The 25,258-nt window shown below is 40.7% G+C and overlaps 1 protein-coding gene and 1 long non-coding RNA gene across 3 annotated transcripts in view; both read left to right on the plus strand.

Annotated features, from left to right (window-relative positions):
* The window catches only part of LOC125897768 (stromal interaction molecule 1-like), a 38,229-nt gene extending 19,030 nt beyond the window's left edge, over positions 1–19,199 (plus strand). Inside the window, exons 5-14 of one of the 2 annotated variants that reach the window (XM_049591144.1) lie at positions 250–361; positions 3,845–3,960; positions 6,700–6,874; positions 9,827–10,004; positions 10,107–10,274; positions 10,353–10,453; positions 12,970–13,205; positions 15,145–15,231; positions 17,314–17,377; positions 18,588–19,199. In XM_049591144.1, the coding sequence (XP_049447101.1) occupies positions 250–361; positions 3,845–3,960; positions 6,700–6,874; positions 9,827–10,004; positions 10,107–10,274; positions 10,353–10,453; positions 12,970–13,205; positions 15,145–15,231; positions 17,314–17,377; positions 18,588–19,038 (1,688 nt within the window). In that variant the 3' untranslated portion in view covers positions 19,039–19,199. The remainder of the gene's footprint in view (positions 1–249; positions 362–3,844; positions 3,961–6,699; positions 6,875–9,826; positions 10,005–10,106; positions 10,275–10,352; positions 10,454–12,969; positions 13,206–15,144; positions 15,232–17,313; positions 17,378–18,587) is intronic. The other variant, XM_049591145.1, reaches the window with a different exon arrangement.
* LOC125897785 (uncharacterized) overlaps positions 1–25,258 on the plus strand; it is a 181,063-nt gene that overhangs the window by 154,536 nt on the left and 1,269 nt on the right. The gene's annotated exons all lie outside the window — the stretch shown is intronic.

A 25,258-nucleotide genomic window follows, 5' to 3' on the forward strand; every position in this document is an offset into this window, starting at 1 on the left:
ACCGAGACAGACGGACGTGTCCCAGCAGATGTTAACCTGTTAACTGCCCCTGTTTCTGTTAACTGTTTCTGTCTTTGTCCCTGTCCCTGTCTCTGTCTCTGTCTCTGTCTCTGTCCCTGTCCCTGTCTTTGTCTCTGTCTCTGTCTCTCTGTCCCTGTCTCTGTCCCTGCCCCTGTCTCTGTCTCTGTCTCTGTCTCTGTCCCTGTCTCTGTCCCTGTCCCTGTCCCTGTCTCTGTCTCTGTGTCCCAGTGTATAACTGGACGGTGGAGCAGGTGGTGGACTGGCTGGTCGTCAGCGTGGAGCTTCCTCAGTACACAGAGACCTTCAGGAAACACCAGCTGGATGGAAAGGCCTTACCCAGGTACACAGCTACACTTCCCACAATGCTTTGTTGCCATGGAGCGAATTAGCACCATCAAAAGTGAGCCGAATTATCAGTCAGCACTTCCTGTTCACAGTGAACCCACGTACGTTCACACAGCTGTCACTGGGTCACTGTGACACTGATGGGAAGTTAAAACATGAAGATTCTCAGGCAGGTTCTGCGGTGTCTGTTCTTTGGTGGTTTCTAAGAGGATTTATGGACGTTTATTTTAGACGGACATTAGAGATAATGATGTCATCAGGAAGTGGAAGTCACACTGAATCTAAAATGATGTGTTCTCTGTCTGTGTGTTCACGTTTCACTGAGTTATGAAGAAGAGAAGAAGTAACTTAAAGGACCAAACCAGGGGTCACAGGCAATATAGGCTCTCTGGGGGAGGTGGGCGGAGTTATCTGACGCCACGTGAACCCCAAAACACGCTGTATCATTATCATGTCAAACAACTCAACTACACGACACAACTGAGAGGAGTGAGCGGAGAGAAAGAACGTGACATCAGCAGGAGGAGAACTAGCTAAGTTAGCTGTTAGCTGTTAGCAGCTAGTCATTGTTACCTCTCAGCAGCTGATGGACACAGCCAACAGCTCACAGAGGTTTACATTGATTTACACTGTGAGGTGTTTAAGCTCTCAAGTAAAAATCAGAGTTGGACGAAGGGAAATTACAACATTCTCATGATGTGTTCAATGTAATCTTGTAAAATGTAGCTTTTGGTGAGAAACTTGAATAAATCAGCTGTTCACAGATGACATTAGTTCTCGCACCCAGCTGCGTTTATCATCGATCCACCGCTAAGAATTGTGACAGTTTTTGGTTTTGCTTCTGGAGGCCGAGGTTCGCAGACAGAGGGTTTTAAGCTAAGAAACAGAACCCCGGACGCTCTGCACCGTCACGCCCCTGGGAGGGGACACTACTGAAGACATTAAACCCCCCTCTTCCTCCAAGGCATGTGGAGGGACGATCATGGTGAGGCCGCCAAGACTGTGTTGATGCTTGAGGTTCAGGAGGGCGGGCCGCTCCCAGAGCACCGGATAGGTACCCCGGTGCCTCCTCCACCAGCAGGCAGGCTGATGTCGTGTCTGTCAGCCCTCAGATGGTGGCGTTGGCGCGCGCCACCTTGGGCTGCGAAGAGGTCGGGGAGAGATACAGTGGTGGAAAAAAGTTTTCGGACACCTCATGCATTTGTGAAATATTGCATTAAGAATCACTCTTAGGTCTTCAAGTGCAATTTCTTTTAGTACAGTCACAGCCAAAATACTAAATAAATCCTAAAAAAGCCATTAAAAACTTAAAATTGATTGATTCCATAAAAATACATAAGAAATTTTGAGTATTGGGTCATTTTGGTACCAGTGATGAAGGTCGTTCTTTTTATTAAAAGACACAATTTTTGTTGCCAAGCTTCGTGTCTACATAAAGCCAGCACATTTGAAAGTTCTTCAGACACAAAAATGGCTCAAACAAGGAACCTAACGCAGGAAACATGCCTGAAGATAAAGATTCTCAGCCAGGAAGGGTACAGCTGGCACCAGATAGCCAGGAAGTGCAGATGCAGTCCTTCAGCAGTTGGATACACTCTGCAGAAATACAGACGAACCAACAGCTTGGAAGACAAACCAAGATCTGGGCGTCCAAGGGTTTCTTCAGCAAGAAATGACCGCATCCTGATCCACATGTGCAGGCAAAACCGCCGAATGACATCACAGGAGCTTCAGCAGCAGTGGTCAAACCAAACTGGTGTCCAGTGTTCCACCCGCACTGTACGTGGCCGACTTTTAGATCATGGCTTAAGGTCCTACAAGGCTATCAAGAAGCCCCTGATCAATGAGAGACAGAGGTTAGCCCGGCGTCGTTGGGCCCAGGCACACAAGAACTGGACAGCCAGGAATTGGAAGAAGATTTTGTGGTCAGATGAGTCCAGTTTCCAGTTTTATCTTCCTCCTACTAATGTGAGGGTACGCAGAAGGCCAGGCGACATTATTATCTCCAGCATGTACAGTACCTACTGTCAAGCATGGTGGAGGCAGTATCATGGTTTGGGGATGCATGAGTGCTGCTGGTGTTGGTCATCTCACTGTCTGTGATGGCACATTGAACTCTACCAAGTATTGGACCATTCTCCAAACCCACATGCTCCCTTCTGCGCGTGCACTGTTCCGTCGAGGTAAAAACTGGATGTTTCAACAAGATAATGTCCCTTGCCACACATCCAAGGCCAGTAGAACTTGGCTGCAGGAGCACAGTATCCAGGTCTTAGAGTGGCCAGCTCAATCCCCGGACATGAGCCCCATTGAAAATCTGTGGTGGATTATCAAAAGGTCTGTTTCAAAGCATAAACCAAAGAATTTAGAAGAATTAAAAGCAGTGATTCAAGAAGAATGGGACAAGATTACCCCTCAACAGTGTGAAAGGCTCGTGGGGAACATGCCTGCCAGGATTAGAGCTCTACTACGTGCCAATGGCAGGACTACTAAATATTAATTTGATGATGTGATGGTTTATTTATTTTTTGTTCAGTTTTGAACACATTCTCTGTTATTTGTTGACTTTGATACCGACAATGTTGAGAACTGACATATTGAAACTGTCAAGAATTTAGTTTTGTTAGTTTTTCTTGTAAACAATAAACAAAAAAATATAATTTGTATTTGTTTGTATCTGTCTAATGCAGCCACACCTTTTGAAACACAAAAAAGATTTTTCCACAAATATTTCATGGTAATGTTTGAGATTGCAGAAATGGACGAGAGGCCCCTGCAACAAATGTACAGCCACCTGCCACGTGGAGGTACCCCATGCCACCCCACCTGGCAGCCACTGGAGCAGGAACGGACGAGACGGCCCAAGTGATGTTGGATGTGTACTGTGCTGCCTCAGCTTCTCTGAGACATCTGTGGAGATCCGAGCCAGCCGTCCCTGCGACTCATGTCGCCGGCTCAGACCAGGCTGGCGAACCAGTAATGATACGGGAACCTTGTTATGATTTTTACGTCCTCTAGATAGTCAATTTTGATCATCTTCTTGGCGATCTGCCAGGGCCGTGACTGACTCTGACGGGAACGAGCCAAGGACCTCACTAGACCATCCAGTAGTAGCGACAGGCGGGAGTGTGTACTAAGGGCAAGGACTTAATCAATGCGAACTTATGACCCCACGTACTAGAAATTCCTCGTTCATGGGAGATAATTGCAGTCCCCAATCCCTATCACAAGTGGGGTTCAGCAGGTGACCCACGCCTCTTGGCGAAGGGTAGAAGGGTGCAGCTCCAGACATCTAAGACATCTAACTTCCTCCTGGTCCCTCCTGAGGGTTAGTTTTTCAGTTGTGTTTGATCCGTAATGTTTCTACAACAGTCTGCTGCAGGTCTCCGCTCTCAGATATCAGAAATTATATGTCAGAGAGTCTCTGAGTCCTGAGCTGCCACGCCACATGTCCTGACCTCCACCCGCTGTGTTACAGGCTGGCGGTGAAGAACACCACCCTGACTGTGTCCCTGCTGAAGATCTTGGACAGGAGTCATGCTCAGAAACTGCAGCTCAAAGCTCTGGACATTGTGCTCTTCGGACCTCCACCAGGTGTGTGTGTGTGTGTGTGTGTGTGTGTGTGTGTGTGTGTGTGTGTGCGCGCGATTTGAAAACCTATAGTGCAATATTTTATCACTTTTTTACAACTGATTATACAATGACTTTATAAATGACTTTGGACATCATTCTATACTATGACGAATTTTCATGGTTTTGGACGACATGCTATACTATGACGTTTTTCATGGTTTTTGACAACGTGCTATACTATGACGTTTTTCATGGTTTTTGACAACATGCTATACAATGACAAATTTTCATGGTTTTTGACAACGTGCTATACTATGACGTTTTTTTCATGGTTTTTCACGACATGCTATACAATGACAAATTTTCATGGTTTTTGACAACGTGCTATACTATGACGTTTTTCATGGTTTTTGACAACATGCTATACTATGACAAATTTTCGTGGTTTTTGACAACATGCTATACTATGACAAATTTTCGTGGTTTTTGACGACATGCTATACTATGACAAATTTTCGTGGTTTTTGACGACATGCTATACTATGACGTTTTTTCATGGTTTTTGACAACGTGCTATACTATGACGTTTTTCATGGTTTTTGACAACATGCTATACTATGACAAATTTTCGTGGTTTTTGACGACATGCTATACTATGACTTTTTTTCATGGTTTTTGACGACATGCTATACTATGACGTTTTTTCATGGTTTTTGACAACATGCTATACTATGACGTTTTTTCGTGGTTTTTGACGACATGCTATACTATGACGTTTTTTCATGGTTTTTGACAACATGCTGTACGATGACGTTTTTTCATGGTTTTTGACGGTATGCTATACTATGACTTTTTTTCATGGTTTTTGACGACATGCTATACTATGACGTTTTTTCATGGTTTTTGACGACATGCTATACTATGGCGGTCTCAGATATCAGACATGCTATACTATGAGTCTCTGAGTTTTGAGCTGCCAACATGCTATACTATGACGTTTTGTTACAGGCTGGCGGTATGCTATACACCCTGACTGTGTCCCTCATGGTTTCTTGGACAAGTCATGCTGTAGAAACTGCAGCTCAAAGCTCTGACTTTTTCATTGTGCTCTTCGGACCTCCACCAGGTGTGTGTGTGTGTGTGTGTGTGTGTGTGTGTGTGTGTGTGTGTGCGCGCGATTTGAAAACCTATAGTGCAATATTTTATCACTTTTTTACAACTGATTATACAATGACTTTATAAATGACTTTGGACATCATACTATTCTATGACGAATTTTCATGGTTTTGGACCACGTGCTATACTATGACGTTTTTTTCATGGTTTTTCACGACATGCTATACAATGACAAATTTTCATGGTTTTTGACAACGTGCTATACTATGACGTTTTTCATGGTTTTTGACAACATGCTATACTATGACAAATTTTCGTGGTTTTTGACGACATGCTATACTATGACGTTTTTTCATGGTTTTTGACGACATGCTATACTATGACGTTTTTTCATGGTTTTTGACAACATGCTATACTATGACGTTTTTTCATGGTTTTTGACGACATGCTATACTATGACTTTTTTTCATGGTTTTTGACGACATGCTATACTATGACGTTTTTTCATGGTTTTTGACGACATGCTATACTATGACGTTTTTTCATGGTTTTTGACAACATGCTATACTATGACAAATTTTCGTGGTTTTTGACGACATACTATACTATGACGTTTTTTCATGGTTTTTGACGACATGCTAAACTATAAAGTTTTTTCATGGTTTTTAACGACATGCTATACTATGACTTTTTTTCATGGTTTTTAACAACATGCTATACTATGACAAATTTTCATGGTTTTTAACGACATGCTATACTATGACTTTTTTTCATGGTTTTTGACGACATGCTATATACTATGACGTTTTTTCATGGTTTTTGACGACATGCTAAACTATAAAGTTTTTCATGGTTTTTGAGGACATGCTATACTATGACAAATTTTCGCGGTTTTTGACGACATACTATATTATGACATTTTTTCATAATTTTTGGGGACATGCTATATATGGCGTTTTTTCATGGTTTTTGACGATATGTTATACTATGACATTTTTTCGTGGTTTTTAACAACATGCTATACTATGACAAATTTTCATGGTTTTTAACAACATGCTGTACTATGACATTTTTTCATGGTTTTTGACGGCATGCTATACTATGACTTTTTTTCATGGTTTCTGACGACATGCTATACTATGACTTTTTTTCATGGTTTCTGACGACATGCTAAAGTATAAAGTTTTTACATGGTTTTTGATGTACTATGACGTGTTTTCATAATTTGACGACATACTATACTATGACGTTTTTTCAATATTTTTGGCGACATGCTATATATGGCGTTTTTTCATGGTTGTTGACAACATGCGATACAACAACGTTTTTCATGGTTTTTGACGATATGTTATATGATGACAAATTTTCATGGTTTTTGACAACATGCTATACTATGACCTTTTTTTTCATGGTTTTTCACGACATGCAATACTATGACAACATACTTTACTGCGACGTTTTTCCATCATTTTTGACATCATGCTATACAATCATGTTTCTTCATGATTTTTGATGACATACTATACATGATGGATGATTTTTATGACATACTACAATATAAGTCATTAATCTTTATTCTTGACCGGTCATCACTATGACCTTTTTATGATTTATAGATTTCCATGTATGTTTGTGTACATATAGGCAGACACAGCCGGTGGAAGGATCTGGTTCTGGGTCTGTCCATCCTGATGGCGTTGGGTGGCTGCTGGTTTGCCTACGTCCAGAACAGGAAGTCCAGAGACGACCTGGGGAAGCTGGTGAAGGATTTGGAGGGTCTGCAGAGGGCTGAGCAGAGCCTGCTGGACCTGCAGGCGAAGTGAGTCCACCACACTGGCAGCAGCATTGCTACTACTACTATTACTGTAACCACTTCTACTCATACTGTTAAGCATTTTGGGGTTGCATTTTTGATGTATGAAAGGCGCTATATAAATAAAGTTTGATTGATTGATATTATTGTTAGTCCTATAAACACATGACAGTGATATCCCACTGACTGTCTCACTATCATTACTACTACTGATCAGCTGCTGAGGCGACTCTTCAGCTCAGATTATGAATGAAACTTGTGTTGTTTACGATATAATTAAAATTAATTAACCTTCAAACTCTGACTGAGCTGCAGCCGCCAGGAGGAAATAACTAATCTGCTCCGTCTGTGAGCGTGTGTGTGCAGACGGACAGTCTCTGCAGAAGCTTTCTGTCTAAAGTCCTTATATGGTCAAAGAATAGCCGACAGTTCAGTCTGTATGCTCACACACTCTCTCTCTCTCTCTCACACACACACACACACCTGCATGTACACAATAAGGTACACAAAGACATTCACGCACTTTGCACAGAAAAAAACAATGGTGTGCATGTGTGTTAGTCGAGGTTTAACATATTTCACAGCTCCTGCTTATTTCTGTTTCCTTCAACCACAAATACCAAGACACACACACACACACACACACACGCAGTAATTCTGCTACTACAGTAACAATTCCTACTACTGGTTACAGGACTGAGTACAGTTCATTTATTGTCACATGCACTGCGTAAAAAAAACACATTCGGATACACACACACCTCCTTTACCCGTGAGACTGATACACAGCACCCCCTGCTGGCAGCAGCAGTCGTTACAATCAATATGAATACTTAACATTTATTTACAGATTTCAGTTTTCATTTTAAGAAACAACACCTTGAAAAAATAATTTATTGTTACAGTATCAAGAGCATTCTGCAGTGTTGAAGAGTAGTGATGGTGACAACATCCATCAATCAATCAATCAATCAATCAATCAATCAATTTTATTTATAAAGTCCAATATCACAAATCAGTATTCTGGATACACACACATCCTTTACCCGTGAGACTGATAGTATAGCATGCTGGCAGCAGTCATTACAATCAATATGAATACTTAACATTTATTTACAGATTTCAGTTTTCATTTTAAGAAACAACACCTTGAAAAAATAATTTATTGTTACAGTATCAAGAGCATTCTGCAGTGTTGAAGAGTAGTGATGGTGACAACATCCATCAATCAATCAATCAATCAATCAATCAATCAATTTTATTTATAAAGTCCAATATCACAAATCAGTAGAAGGTGGTAAAAATAGTAAAGTTTGTCATAGAAAACGTCACAGTATAGTATGTTGTGAAAAACCACGAAAACATGTCATATGTCATCAAAAATCATAGTATCATCATAGTATAGTCTGGCATCAAAATCACAACAAAAATGTCATAGTATAGCATGTCGTCAAAAACCATGAAAAAACGTCATAGTATAGCATGTCGTCAAAAACCATGAAAAAAGTCATAGTATAGCATGTCGTCAAAAACCATGAAAAAAGTCATAGTATAGCATGTCGTCAAAAACCATGAAAAAACGTCATAGTATAGCATGTCGTCAAAAACCATGAAAAAAGTCATAGTATAGCATGTCGTCAAAAACCATGAAAAAAGTCATAGTATAGCATGTCGTCAAAAACCATGAAAAAAGTCATAGTATAGCATGTCGTCAAAAACCATGAAAAAACGTCATAGTATAAGGTATCGTCAAAAACCATGAAAAAACGTCATAGTATAGCATGTCGTCAAAAACCATGAAAAAAGTCATAGTATAGCATGTCGTCAAAAACCATGAAAAACGTCATAGTATAGCATGTCGTCAAAAAACATGAAAAACGTCATAGTATAGCATGTCGTCAAAAACCATGAAAAAAGTCATAGTATAGCATGTCGTCAAAAACCATGAAAAAAGTCATAGTATAGCATGTCGTCAAAAACCATGAAAAAAGTCATAGTATAGCATGTCGTCAAAAACCATGAAAAACGTCATAGTATAGCATGTCGTCAAAAACCATGAAAAAAGTCATAGTATAGCATGTCGTCAAAAATCATGAAAAAAGTCATAGTATAGCATGTCGTCAAAAACCATGAAAAACGTCATAGTATAGCATGTCGTCAAAAACCATGAAAAAACATCATGGTATAGGGTATCGTCAAAAACCATGAAAAAACGTGGCCGCTCAGCTGTTCACCGGTTACAGTGTTGTGTAGGCTTGTGTGTGTGTGTGTGTGTGTGTGTGTGGGGAGGATTCCACCGATCAGCGTTCTTCAGCACACAGCCCCGCCTCTCAAAAATTCCGGGTAATCTGAAAAATCCTTCCCCCTGCTAGGTACTTTTTCAGGGAAAGTTTGGGGTTGAGGCAAAGTTTTATCCCCAGCTAATTTCGGTTTCGAGGTTTTTTTTCAAAATCCTGGGTAAATGAGAAAAGTTCCTGCGGTGGAAAAGGGGCTTATGTCGTTAAAATACATTAAAAATGTCATAGTGTCATATGTCCGTACAGAAAATAATAATGTTGTACTCCGTGAATATCATGAAATGTCATAGTTCAATATGTTGTTAAAAAATATCAAAATCATTGTATCGTTTATTGTTAAAATGTCATAAAAAAGAATAGTTTGTATGTGGCTAAAACACACATAGTATATTGTGGAAAAAGACACAGGGTGGTACATCATCAAAAAATCATAAACAGTGTTGGTAAAGCATGTCGTTAAAAATGATGAAAAAAAGTCATAGTATAGTTTGATGTAAAAAAAAGTCATTACTTAGTATTTCATAAACGTTACTGATCAGCATCACTCAGTCAGTGAACACGAACAGTTTTCCTTTTCATGTGACGTCATATCTCGGAGTTTATGGATAATACACAGCCATTACAGTGAATCACAGCAGCGTGTTGTTGTTGGTCCCGTCAGGCTGCAGAAGGCTCAGGAGGAGCAGCTCTGCGTTCAGGTGGAGAAGGTGAAGGTGGAGGAGGAGCTGAGGAGCGAGATCAACTCGGCCAAACAGGAAGCTCAGCGGCTCCAAGAGCTCCGAGAAGGAACTGAGAACGAGAGGAGCCGACAGAAATACGCTGAGGAGGAGCTGGAACAGGTAGACATGCGTCAGGTGGTTGGCAGGTGTGGCTTCGATAATCAGCCGTCACTGGGCACTCAGGTTCGTAACGACTCACCTCTGTGTGTCTATACATGGAAGGTCCGTATGGCGCTGAAGAAGGCGGAGAGGGAGCTGGAGTCACGGGCTCACTGGGCTCCACCTGAGGCTCTGCAGAAGTGGCTGCAGCTGACGCACGAGGTGGAGGTTCAGTACTACAACATCAAGAAGCAGAGCGCAGAGAGGCAGCTGCTGCAGGCCAGAGAGGGGGTGAGGACAGCAACACACACACGCATGATGATGATGATGAAGATGATAATGATGATGATATCCAATGTGGTGCTTTAGGCAGAGAAGATCAAGAAGAAGAGGAGCTCTCTGTTTGGAACGTTTCATGTAGCTCACAGCTCCTCGCTGGACGACGTCGACCACAAGATTCTCTCCGCCAAGTGAGTCACCTTTGACCTTTAAATAAATGACAAGACATGACTTAAACTTCTTCTTCATCATCACAGTTCAAGTTCAAACGCACAAATATTCAAGTCACTGAGCACATATGTAAAAAAAAAAAAAAGTCATAGTATATCCTAAAAAATGTCATGGTACATGGTATAGTATGTCGGTATAATAAAGTCATAGGATAGTTTTTCGTAAAGAAGTCATGGTGTAGTATGTCCTGCAAAAGTCATAGTATGCTGTAAAAAAAGTCATAAAAAGTTATAGTATAGTGTGTTGTGGAAAAAGTCATAATTTAGTTGTCTTAAAACAGTCAGTGTAAAAAAAGTCATTAAAAGTTATAGTATGTCATTAAAAAAGACATTTTGTATGTTGTACAGAAGTCATAATATCTAGTTTAAAAGTTATAAAAAGTTGATATGTATAGTAAACTGTAAAATAATGCTGTTATATAGTCATAGTATAGTATGTCATAAAAAATAATCTATAGTATTGAATGCTGGAAAAAAGTTTTAAAGTTATCATATATTATGTTATAAAAAGGTCATAGTATGTCCTAAAAATGTCATGGTATAGTCTGTTGTTGGGAAAAAAAAAACCCTCATAAAAAGTTATAGTCAAGTCTGCTGTCAAGTCATAGACCGGTATGTCACAAAAGTCACAAAAAAAGTCACAGTAAAGTATTTTGGAGGAAATTCATGAGAAGTGAATGAAAAGTATGTCATAAAAAAGTCGTAGTATTGTAAGTTGTAAAAAAGTTATAAAAAATTATAGTATGCTGGGAAAAAGTAATAGTGTAGGGTGTCATGAAAAATTCAGTACAGTAAGTCGTAAAAAGACCTAATATGTTATGTCATAAATGTTTTTTTTAAAGTTTTACTGAGTCATATTATGTCCAAAAAATTGTATGGTATAGTATGTCGTTGAAAAAAACACTTGTTGTCTAGTCTGCTGTTAAAATGTCATAGTACAGCATATGGTAAAAAAACTCAGTATAGTAAGTTGTAAAAACAGTTATAGTGTAAAAAAGTCATTAAAAGTTATGGTATGTCATAAAAAAGTCACAATATAATATTTATATTTTATGTCAAAAGCTATGCCATAAAAGTCAAAGTATTGTGTAGTGTTAAAAAAGTCAGTCTATTATGTCATAAAAAGTTATACCATAGTTTATCGTAAAAAAAAAAAGAATATTGTTAAAAAAAAAAAAAGTCACTTGTAGTATAGTATGTTGTACCAAAGTCATAGTATAGTATATCATAACAAGGCATAATATAGGATGTCTTAAAAAAAGTCAGTATAGTAAGTCGTAAAAGAAATTCATAGTACTGAATGTTGGAAAGAAGTTTTTAAGTTATAGTATAATTTTAAAAAGTCATAGTATGTCCTAAAAAATGTCATGGTAGAGTATGTCGTTAAAAAAAGTCATAGTATAGTAAGTCGTAAAAAAGTCAGAATAGATAGGGGTAAAAAAAAAAAAAAAAGTATCAAAATAGTGTCGTAAAAAAGTCATAGAATACTAAGTCGTAAAAAAAAGTCAGCATATTAAGTCATGAAAAAGTCAGAATAGTCATAGTATAGTATGTTGTGAAAAAAGTTAATCAATAGTTAGTCATGAAAGAAGTCAAAGTAAGGCCTGAAAAAGTCATAGGATAGTAAGTTGTAAAAAAGTCAGAATAGTAAGTCGTGAAAAAGTCATAGAAAATTAAGTTGTAAAAAAAGCATTGAAAATAAGTCATAAAAAGTCATAGTATCGTAAGTCGTGAAAAAGTCATAGAATAGCAAGTCATGAAACTTATAGTAAGTCCTAAAAGTCATAGAACAGTAAGTCATGAAAAAAGGCACTGAAAAGTAAGTCATAAAAGACGTCATAGCATAGTAAGTTCTAAAAAGGTTACAGTAAAGTAAGTCGTGAAAAAGTCATAGTATAGTAAGTTGTAAGTCATAAAAAAGGCATTGAAAAGTAAGTTGTGAAAGTCATTGTTAAGTCATAAAATAGTCATAGAATAGTAAGTCGTAAAAAAAAGGCATTGAATAGTAAGTCGTGAAAAGGTCATTGTATCGTATGTCATTAAAAAAATGATCTCTGTAAATTGTAAAAAGTAATTAAAAGTTATCGTATGCTGTAAAATAGTCCTAGTGTAATGTCGTAAAAGTTATAATACAGTACAGCTGGAAAAAAAAGTCATAGTATAGTGTAAAAGAGTTAAAAAGCCATGCGTGTACATTATGTTTCATTGACTCTTTCCCTTCCTGTATTCAGTGGTAGAAAGTAACTGTGTGCATTTACTCGAGTACTGTCCTTACAATGTACGTACACTTTCAAAGTAATCTTACTTTACTCTAGTATGTCTGTCACATCTCAGAGGTTTCACTGCAGCACATTTATCTGACAGATTCCTTCATTTTGACATTCAAAGACAAACACTTTGACTCTGTGAGGTGCGCTTGGTCAATTCGGAAGGGTTCTTAACTGTCCGAGGTTCCTCCTGTTAACCCCGCCCCTCAGACAGGCCCTGGCCGAGGTGACGGCGGCGCTGCGGGAGAAGCTTCACCGCTGGCAGCAGATCGAGTGTCTGACGGGTTTCTGCCTGGTCAATAACCCCGGTCTGGGAGCGCTAGCTGCCGCCCTCAACCTGGACCCGTCTTTCCTCGGCCTGAGACCTCCCACCCCTCAGCACCTCCTCCTCTCCGATGACCTCGACGACATGGACGAGGACATCCTGTCTCCAGGGACGCTGCAGTGTGAGTACACGAGATGTCTGGTTAAGCAACATCTGGAAACTTGAGTCAGCATGAACCTTAAATTTATATTTCTCCTCTTTAATTTAATCCGAACTAAACAGTGTGTTTATCACAGCCTGATACATCTGTGACTCGTCTGTGACACGTCTGTAACACGTCTGTGACACATATGACACGTCTGTAACACGTCTGTGACACATATGACACGTCTGTGACACGTCTGTGACACATGACACGTCTGTGACACGTCTGTAACACGTCTGTAACACGTCTGTGACACATGACACGTCTGTAACACGTCTGTAACACGTCTGTGACACATGACACGTCTGTAACACGTCTGTGACACATATGACACGTCTGTGACACATGTGACACGTCTGTAACACGTCTGTGACACATATGACATGTCTGTAACACGTCTGTGACACATATGCCACACATGTAACACGTCTGTGACATATGTGACACGTCTTTAACACGTCTGTGACACATATGACACGTCTGTGACACATCTGTAACACATGTGACACATCTGTAACACGTCTGTGACACATATGACACGTCTGTGACACATATGACACGTCTGTAACACGTCTGTGACACATATGCCACACATGTAACACGTCTGTGACATATGTGACACGTCTTTAACACGTCTGTGACACATATGACACGTCTGTGACACATCTGTAACACGTCTGTGACACATATGACATGTCTGTAACACGTCTGTGACACATATGCCACACATGTAACACGTCTGTGACATATGTGACACGTCTTTAACACGTCTGTGACACATATGACACATCTGTAACACATGTGACACATCTGTAACACGTCTGTGACACATATGACACGTCTGTAACACATCTGTGACATATGTGACACGTCTTTAACACGTCTGTGACACATATGACACGTCTGTAACACGTCTGACACATGACATGTCTGTAACATGTCTGTGACACATATGACACATCTGTCACACGTCTGTGACACATATGACACGCCTGTAACACGTCTGTGACACATATGACATGTCTGTAACACGTCTGACACATGACATGTCTGTAACATGTCTGTGACACATATGACACGTCTGTAACACGTCTGTGACACATATGACACGTCTGTAACACGTCTGTGACACATGTGATACATGTGTGATGCAGACGTGACGCAGATGTGACACATCTGTGACATCTCTGTGACACAGAGCCCCACTGGTATGAATGACTTGTAGTATTGTGTTTTAAGGTCCATATCACCAGTGTGACATCTGTAAACAAAAAATACAATGCAAAGCAAATACATGTAGCTGATTAAAACTTACAGTGTCAGACTCGCCGTCATAAAAGTATAATGTTGCCTGTTGCCCGCGAACTTTGAGTCTGGGGCGGAGGGGCAGGGGAAGATATTTATCGCCACTGGCTTTAACTTGGACTGCGGTGCTCATTTAAATGTTCGCTGTCAGTGTTCCTTTCATGTTTCTTTTAGTATGTACTTAAAGTAAAGGTCTGTGAGTTCTATGTGTTTATTAGACTCAACAAATCCAATATATGTTGTCAAAAAAAAGTCAAATCGGTTCTGCTGAAGATGTAAATCTTTTAAAACCCCTCACAGATATGTAGTAACATCAGTGGAGCTCAGTGGACCAGAGGAACGTTGACTCTGGAGATATTTCAGTCTCAGACTTCAGAGATTCAGTCGGACTTTAAAGTAAAACTAAATCTCTGTGGAACTGTCCTTTTAATCCAACGACAGCGCCACTAATCACTTCAGGTTTCTTACAGAGGCTCAGAGGGGACAAACTGTGCAAGAGTTACCTGACCCATCTTCTCTCAGCTCACCTGAGGTCTGCTCGCTGTCTCCATTCCCTCCTCTGATTGGTTACTCTTTTCTTGGCATCTCTTTCTTGGTTGGCTCCCTCCAGACGCAGCATGGCAGATGGACCGGCGAGTGAGCGACCTCTGGCCCCTGAGCAGCATCGCAGACACCCAGTCACCATGGAAACACTCCGGTTGGCTCCTCCTTCCTTCAGCCTCCCGCTCTCTGATTGGTTCATACCTCTGAATGATTGACGAGATCCCACAATAAAATACAACATCAATTCTTCTACATGTTATTTGGATTTGGATTTGTAGTTATTTTCATTACTGAACAAAATCATCAAGTTTTCCATTAAATTCAGTTTTACTATGTTTTTTGTGTTTTTTCTATTGCTCAACTCTCAGAGGAAAACTTTAATTTTCAGAAAACACTGAAGAGCTGAATTTTTCAATACATTCAATGGCTTGATTTTGAAGCAGCAGTTTTAAAAAATTATTCTACTTTTTTGACATCTTCCCAATTTACAACAATCAACAGCAAAAAAGCTGAAATGAAAAAAGCTTCTCACTTTCAGAGGTAAAAATCAACCAGAAGGCAGCGTTCACATGAACATTTGCAATAAAGTCAGAGTCCAGACAACGTGAAAATATCGCAGTCTCGTATTTCAAGAGTAGACTGAAATTAACAGTTAAAATTCATTTAAGTATTTTATGATAAAATTTGAACATCTAATGATAAACTGAAGCCCATCAGAACAGTTCACAGCATTAACGTCAGCTAACAGACGCTCAGCTGATGAAACTTAATGACCTAACTGTCTGTGAATATGACGGACAGCAGGTGTTCATGTGAACGCATCCTCACCTGTGCAGCTTCACCCTCCTCTTCCTCCACCTCCCTCCCTCCATCTGGCCAGATCAGATGTTTTCCAGAAGAATCTCCTCCTCCTCTTCCTCTTCTCACCTTTTCACCCTCTGACGACCTGGAACACTCACCACTACTTTAACAACAGTTAACCTGCTTCTCCTCTTCTCACTAACGTCCACTTACAGGTCTGCAGCAGCTAAAAGCACAAAGTAAATGTTTTCTTCTTATTTCAGCTTCGACACAAGTCACATCATACGGCTGAATGTTTTGATTCCAAAACACCACAGATCCACAGAAAGACAAAATGTGTCTTATTTCTTAACTTCATGACTCCAACAATACTCGACTGGAAAACTTTAATTTCATAGCTGTTTTTCTTTCATGATATTTGGCAGCTGTCGTCACATTTAAAAACAAACAATAGTGGATTTCACGTTTTGGAGTCACATTCACCCGCACTCAGAAACTCTGACTGAATGAATATTCTGCTCTTGAAAACACTGAGTCACTACTGTCGTGATAAAAAAGCTTGTATGTCTTAGAAGAAACTTTTCAGAGGTTAATTAATGTAAACTTGTTAAAGATCCGACTTTTAGATTAAACTTTCCAGTTTTATAAATGGTCTGGATTTAGAATTGAGGGGCTTTGCTAGTTTCCAAGATTTAGAGTTCAAAACTTTTTTGCATTTCAGGATATATTGTTAACAAGTTTAAAGAGTGGTCTGAGTTTAGAGTTTACTTTTTTTTTTTTTTTTTTAAAGGCAAGTTTTCAAAATTTAAAGTTTACAAGTTTTCAGGATTTAGAGTTAATGCATTTTAGGGGTGGTTTCCGAGTTTTTGAATGGTCAGAATTTAGAATTGACAGGGTTTTCTGTTGTTGTTGTTGTTGTTGTTGTTGTTGTTTTTGAGGGTTTGTTATTTATTTTTATTTTTTGGGTTTATGCGTTTTAGCAGTGTTCAGGATTTAGAATTTACGAGTTCAGTCAGTTGAGATTGGTTTTTGAAAAATTAATTAAAACTGATTTCACGTTTATTTATATTAAGCCCAGATTTGTTGGGTGCAGCTGAAGTCGATTTTAACTAGTTTGTACAAACTTACAACATGCATCTATTTTTTTTTTTTTTTATAAACACTGAATTTAGGCTGCATCTAAACGCACCTGACCACTGAAGGTGAAAAGGGTAAAAATCTTAAATATCTGATGCTGTCTCACAAACTGAGTTTCCTCAAAAGCAAAATGGCCTCATTTTGTTGTCACAGCTGAAATTGCTCTTTATCACGTGTAGCACTTTTTCTCTTCAGACACCCATAACTCTTCATTCTGAATCTGAACTTCCTGTGCTTCTGGTTTTCAAAATAAAACTCAGTCTAACTCCTCCTCCTCCTCCTCCTCCCTCTCCTGCAGCTCAGAGTCTGATGCCCCTGCGGCCGAGGATAGGAGACCCCGCTCTGACATTCAGCTCTCAGAGGTTGGTTGAAGGGCAGGGCTTATCGCAACAGGAAGGGCGTGGCCTGTTCACGCCATCCCGTCCTCCCAGTGGCCGGCAAAATCGCAGCCGCTCCATTGGCCAGCTGGAGTTCCTCCCTGTGCCCTCCCCCTCTCTGTCGTCCTCCCTGTCTCATCCCTCCATCGGCCCCGCCTCCCCTCCTCACCCCCCCGTCATCTCATTCTGTCCGCCCCCTCCTCCCCCCAACTCCACCTCCTCCTCTTCCTCTTCCTACACTGAAGGTGCTGCTCACTTCTCTGCTCTGCTCTTCCGGTCTTCTTACTTCCACTCTCTGGAGGCGTGCAGCCTCCCGCCTGCAGGGGGCGCTGTGACGGGTCGGGGGCAGCGCTGTCGCTCCGGCAGCTTCGGGTATCTCCCTCTGCACGGCCGTTTTACACTCTACTCATGTACTAACGAGACAGAAAAAAAATCAGCGGGCCTCAATACCGAAACATTCATACGCAAAGATTCGATCTGAACTTTAGCGTCGATTTAATTTAGAGTTTGTAAGACTGCATCGTTTTATAAACAAATAGGAACATTTTGAGTAATTAAAAAACTTTATTGTCGTTAAAACAGTAAAATTAGGATTAGAATTGAGGATTTATAAAGGGTCAGGATTTTCAGTTTACCACTTCAGGATTTAGAGTTTACGACTTTTGCGAGTTAATAATTTAGTTTGAGGTTTACAAGTTGTCCGGATTTAAAATTTTTAAACTTTTGCAGGACGTCAGGATTTAGAGTTACGATTTTTACGAGTTGTCAGGATTAGGGATTGATCAGTATTTACAGGTTTGCTGGACCACTGTGGCGTGGACCACTTTTTGTCTTTTTAATTTATTATTCAGTTTTTACAAACAAATTTTTACGAGAAAAAAATATAACATTTGTGATTGAGGCCCAACGTCCGCCACACCGCTGCTTTGTCTCTAATCTTCATTTGTTCTTGCTGAATGTTTTCTCTCCTGCTGTTTTATCTGACCTTAAAACCAAACTTTAATTTTCAAATTCTATTAATGATTTTTATTGTTTGTTCATGTTGCTGTGAAAGTATCCAAATCTTTTAACAGATGTGCCAACAGAGCTTGATTAATTTAGAGTTTACAATGTGTCAGGTTTTGATGTCCATCTTTTTGACATTACAATGAAACGTTAGCTTCTGCCATCATTACTGTCTCTCTGTTTCTTGTAGGGACATCATGGACCGCTCAGACTCTGACTCCTCCCTCCCTCTTTCTCATGGCGAATCACGAAGCTTGTACGGCTCCAAGCCCTTCCTCCTTTCATCCAGGCTCCACCCCGTGCAGGGCTCCGGGGTCAGTGGAGGAGCAGGAGGAGGAGTAGGAGGCCTGGAGAAGAGCTCCAGTCTGGGGGAGCTGAGGGGCAGCCCTGCTGGCATCCTCGCCTCGTCCTGCTCCACCCGCTCCCTCTGCATCACATCTGACGCCGCCACCGACGTCCCAGCCATCTTCTCATCTTCCACCTCGTCCAGCTCTTCTAACAGCGGTCGGGGGACGGGCATCCAGCTCCCGACCAGGCGGAGCCCAGTGGAGGAGGACGGAGGTGAGGAGAGCGAATCGTCCGTCAGCCGCAGGAGAAACGCTTTTAATAAGATCTTTAAGAAGAAGCAGGGACGCCACTGAACGCCACTGCGTCTGAGCTCAGACAAAACTCACACACCTGCTTCTGTCCGCTATTGACTCATGACGAGACCTTCATCTTCATCACAGTGAGATCCTCACCTTCATCGTGATGTAGGAACCAAACTGTCGCTCACAGGGAACATGTTTTTTTTTTTTTTTTTAATGCTTCACTCAGGCATGTTTATATCAACCTTTTCTGCCAAATGATTTTATTTTTCTGTCAGACTAAGAAAAGATCAGATTTTTGGACTCACCGAGGGAAAACATACGATGCAGGACGCTCCTCACAACGCCCAGGGGACACGGAGACAAACGATTCCTACAAAGACACAAACCAAAGAAGACGAACAAGAGGACGACTGACAACAGTGAAAACAGATAATTTGTACTTTTACTTCCTGTTTAGTTTTTCAGAGAAATTTTGATGAAGAGATTTAAAACTTAAATAGACCCTTTAAAGGCCGATGTCACGATGACATCATGTTATCAGCTGTAGGTGCAGCTGCCCCTCCCCCACAGGGCTGTAGGCTCCATAGGAGTGTTAAAATGTGTTTGTCTTGTTGTGTTATTGGGAGCCAGAATAGAAGGAGTCATGGCTCAAAACCAGCCGCCACTGCCCGTCAACAAAAACAAAGACAACTATGGTTAAATGTGATAAGACCAAAGGACTGGACGGAGGCCATCATCAAAAATGCTCACATGTGCAGCGCACACTTCATATCAGGTTAGGGAAAAAGTATTTCCTGTTGTAGGGATGAATAAGGTTATGTGTATTAAGGGTTATCATGTCCACCTCATCAGAAACTGGGGAGGGATTAAGAGGAAGATTGGATTTCTCTGCAACGCTAACTTTTTAGCACATTAGCTAACGTTAGCTTCCATAGCAAAACAAACAAGTGTGGTCCTCCTTTGTAAGATTGGCTTCCTGTGACATCATCCATCCACTGAGTGAGAGCATACGGGTCGGCCAGTCTGGTCCCGTTGGTCAGTGTTTACTTATTCAAGTAACACTGGCGGTCCGGAGAGTGAGTGACCTGACATGGTGCGTTGGTAAATTCAGTCTGACGCTCTACACTAAAATGAGAGCCCTGTTGGTGGAAGAAACGCAGCGTTATATTTCTACATGAATGAACCAACGGTTAAGTTAATCACACATTCACTCCGCTCGGCGCTCTGCTGCTCCGTCTCCACAGACAGAGTGTCCAGAGTGCGCTCTGCCACTCTGAGAGTGCGCTGCTCTGGATAACCCAACGCTACATTCAGACAGCGCTCCCAATTTATCAACGCTCCAGTTTGTGTCAGAGTGCGCTCCCACACTCACAATGAGTGTTTCTGAACGCACCACTCACATCATCTTCCTCCATCGTCTAAAACAAGACAACAGAACTTGTTAGCTAGCGCTAGCTAATGTCTGTGGAGAACTGTTTTGCCTCCAGCTAAGCCCCGCTAATTGAACAGGTCTGCCATATAGTACGCCAAAAAAAGATTTAGTAAGTCTAAATACAGAGTATGTCAAATGTAATGTTCTACTACATCCAGCTGTATTTTACAGTGTGTAAGCCAGCATGCTTTACTGGCTGTTCTGACCCACAATCCTCTGCGCAGAGGACGATATGTCACATCAACTGAGCCGCAAACAGATGACAGCTCATTGACAGCTGTCATCTGTTAAAGTGAATAAAATAATCATAAATATTACAAACATCTAAAGGACATAACAATAAAAAATAACAGTGACAGAGAACTGCAGGTGTAATTTCACTGTCACAAATATAACCTGTTAGCATCTGCAATCTGAGCAGTTATAACTTTAAATTTAAACTACACGTCACAAAGTAATAACAGCAGAGCTCTGCAGGTTGATCTTCGTCTCTGGCGAACTCTGTAAGTAGTGTTTGTTATATAAAAACAAGAGGGTCAGAGTTCAGGGCATAACGTTATGAGACAGTCGTACGTCCAGATTGTGTTCATGAAACAGTACGTACATTTTAAAGGCAGCTGCAGTAACATCTGAAAGTAAAAAGAAAGAGTATGCAATTCAGAACGCAGCTGTTACTGCCTCCTTTGTTTATGTTTGTCAGATGCATGATGGGAACTCACATGGTCGTCTGTAAATGCCTTGTTTTGTTTCATATGTATATATCAGAGTGAAGTTTATTATCTTGAGTTTCAGTTTTTATTTTGGTGCATGGTGGAAAAAATCTGATGGTTTTATATCTGATAGTTTCATTTTGTCACTTTGAGATTCAACTATTCATCGATCACCAGAAAATTAATCTGCAATCATTCAGATAATTTATGGTTTTAGTCGATTTTTAAGCAAAAATGCCAACGTTCTTTGTTTCCAGTGTCTCCAGTGTTAACATTTACTGATTTTCAGTTTTATCTGAATTTGAACATTTTGTTGTTTTGTGTTGGTCGGACAAAACAAGAGACATCTGAATAAATAAAAAGTGTTTTTCACTCTTTCCTGACATTTCACAGACGAAACAATGAAGCTATTAATTTAGAAAATAACCAGAAGATTAATCAATTATGAAAATTATTGTTATTTTAGCCCTAATTTTATTTAGCCAAAGTTTGAAGGCCAGGAGAAACCAAACCGACATAAAAGATCTAGTAGCAACGAATCACCTCATGTCACCTGTGTTTTAACCAAAAGGCCGCCCTTGAACAGGCCGAAAAGAGTATTACCAACAGCCAACCAGCACGTACATTTTGGGCCTGCGTGACTGGAAATAACTCTGCTCACCAGCAGTCATCTGTAATTGTCATTCAAAAAGGGAAACAGACAAACAATTACAAAATGTTTTTGCTAAAGAGCTCATAAAAACTAATATAACAACCAGGGCTGCTCCCTAACAGTCGACCAAATGTTAGACGACCAGAAAGGTCATTAGTTGGCAAAATTTCAGTGGTCACTTAGTTGCAGAAAAAACAAAAATAAATGTGAAACTGTGTTAGGAGCTGCGCCTTGTCAAAATAAATCTAAACCTATATGACTGGACCATGTGGGAGTTTACTTTGAAAGGACAGACACAGGAAGTGTCCATTCTCAGCAGTCATACAGGAGTCAGGTTAAAGGGAAATTTCGGTTTATTTCAATAGTTAGCATGTTAGTCGTTAGCCTAGATACAGCCGGGGCGCATAGTAGCGTCAGACCTGTTAAAACGTAAGTGAACGGGCAACCTTCAAGTGCAAAGTTAGTCCACTAAACAAGCTTTTTTCCCACAAAGACCGGCTCATATCGTTAGGATAAATGTCAGAGAACATACAGAAAACGACATGTAAACGTGTTGTCTTACCTTACCGGTGTGCTGCCATGTTTGTTTACCATCTAGCTCTGCTTTCCAAAGCGCGGCCGAAATATATCTGGCGAGCTCTAGATAAAGCCCAGCTGGATACTACTCCAGGTGGAGGTGTCTCGTCCTCGGTCACATCCAGACCTTGAAAATAAGGCTGCAACCAGTCCCATTCCTTGCAACAGAGGCATTCCTCTTCTGTGGGCACTGGGGCACAGCATTCACAGGTACACCACCAATCTCCAGAGCTACGCAGCCTTGCAGCAGCCATTCCTCCTCTCTCGTCCTCTAACGTTACCTGTTGCGCCTCGGCGACCGTCCGGTTCTGCCTTCCAGCTGTTGCTGCTTGTTCAGGCACGCTATGAGATCGCTGCTTGTTCTCGTGAGATATATTTCGGTTGTGCTTTGGAAAGCAGAGCTAGATGGTAAACAAACATGGCAGCACACCGGTAAGGTAAGACAACACGTTTACATGTCGTTTTCTATATGTTCTCTGACATTTATCCTAACGATATGAGGCGGTCTTTGTGGAAAAAAAGCTTGTTTAGTGGACTAACTTTGCACTTGAAGGTTGCCCGTTCACTTACGTTTCAACAGGTCTGACACTACGGCTGTATCTAGGCTAATGGCTAACCAAATTTAGGACGATAGGAGACGGGTTGAAATAAACCTAAATTTCCCTGTAATTTCCAGGGCTGGTACCTGCGGTTATTCCACAGGCTAGTTAATAACATGTCGGGCAGGAAATCCAAAGTGTGGGATCATTTTGAGAAGGTGAAGGACGAACCCAAGGTGATATGTAAACTCATCTTCATTGGTCGATTACAAACATGACGTATCATCTGAAACATGGAAGTGCTGATCAGTGATTTATTTCACTGACAGGCTCCTCTGTCGCTCAGTCAATATGCTGGATTCGCTAAAAATAAAGCTAACAAGGGTCATCGAGGCGTGACACATAGTAAAAACTAGGGTGAGAGATGCCCACAGCCGACCGTCAGGTGTGTCAGGGCTGTTGGATTCGTCCACACTGATACGTTTTTGTTTTAAAAACGGTCCCCGTCCACACTAACACACCTGAAAACAAACATCACATGACTATTCCTGTACACTGGGCTCACATCACGCCCCCAGGAACGCCGCACAGTCCTGCTTCCAGTTTTCCCAGTGGTCATTCGTGGTATCGCAGCGAAAAAATCTCCTTCAGCCCAAAAAGCATTTAAGACAGAACTTTATGTATCTGGAGGGAAAGTGATGAGCGGCGTGCAGACACAGAGTGCTGTATACAAGTCAAACTAAAACTTCTTTTATTTTGGTGGGGAAACATTTCAGATGATACCGATGTCACGTTCAGGACAACTCACCACAACACCAACAGTGTCCCTGGATGAAGATGCCACTCTGCTGTCCATCATCATCATCGTCATCATCACATCTTATTTTCACTGTCTGATGTTCATCTGTGGAGGAGATAAAGGTTTCAGTTGGAGAAATAAAATGTGTGTGTTTGCACAGTTTGGACTAACGCACACACGCGCACACACACTCAGCGTTATAAATCAGCTGGTGTGTGTGTGTGTGTGAGGCAGGATGTTAAACAGGATGTGAAGCTTAAACTTTATTTACTCTGAACAAAGATAAGTGTCACCATGTGTTTATTTAAAGAATCCAGCTGTCAGTGTGAAGACTCCATTACCCAGAATTCCTCTCACATGCCACAATAAACTACAAGCATTCACACCTGTCGGAGACAAAACAACATGTTGTCAAGGAAATTATCCAACATTTGTTTTTATTTGTAAATCTGTAATAAACAAACTTAAAGTCTGATCTGTTTGTCTTCTCTGCTGCATTTCTGTCTGTATCAGCAATTTTAACCAGCGTTCCTACGGTCAGGGAAAACCTGGAAAAGTCATGGAATAGTTGCAGTAATCTTTCGTGGATAACCTCCCACATGATGTCACAAATATCACCGACTGGATTAGAAAAGGTTGCTGTTAGTTTTCACACAATAATGAACATTTGGAGTGAAGTCGACTGTTCAGTTCTCTTCCTGTCAGATGCTGTGAGTTGTCATTCAATTTAATGATCAGTTCTTGAAAAGTCCTGGAAAAGTTTAGGAATTTTGTCCGTGAAAATGTGGGAACCCTGAAACTATTTCAAACATCTCAAAACTACTTCACATTTTCTACATTTGGCCCCAAAATAAACAATTTAATGACTCAAAGGTCTCAAATTCATAACTTTTGTCCTGGAATGATGAAATGCCAAAAACAAGCTCTTGATTTAATTAATTCTGCTCTCAAATGACTGAATACAGTGTGCCAATAAACCGGGAACTTCGTTAGCGCTTTTAGCACTTCCGGTTCTCTCATCTAAAAGTCAATACGTTTTTTGAATGGGATTTTGGTAAAATGCCTCAAATAAGGTCTGTGGTTAACAAAAGCTTAAGCGAGTTTCAGGTTTTGTTCTACGACATAAAACACGTCAGTAAATACCCTACTTGTGAATTCTGAAGCTTTTACATGTCGTAAAAAAGGCGGTTGCTAACAAGTTGCTCAATACGACTACAAACCCTGTCGGGGACATTAAACGTCATCACCCCCAAACAGGCGAGAGTGCTGGCAGTCCGCCATTACAGCTTCTTATTTAGCTTAAACAGTCCGATTTCCCCATTATACAATGTTTTTAAAATAAAGCGGCCGAAATCAGTTGAAAGCTTAGTGGCGGTGACGTCAAGAGTCATGCGACCGTGGAGTAGTCATGTAGTCCGTTAAAGCCTAACGTTATTGTTTTACTTCTGGCGATCGCATTTAAGCTTCAAATGCAGTATGAAAGGTGTTCATATGTGAAGATTATCTCGCTGAACAAAACCTGTAAGTATCATAAACTTGTGTTAGCCACAGAGCTTATTTTCT

The sequence above is a fragment of the Epinephelus fuscoguttatus genome, linkage group LG12 (assembly GCF_011397635.1).
Source record: "Epinephelus fuscoguttatus linkage group LG12, E.fuscoguttatus.final_Chr_v1".
Lineage (NCBI taxonomy): Eukaryota > Metazoa > Chordata > Actinopteri > Perciformes > Serranidae > Epinephelus > Epinephelus fuscoguttatus.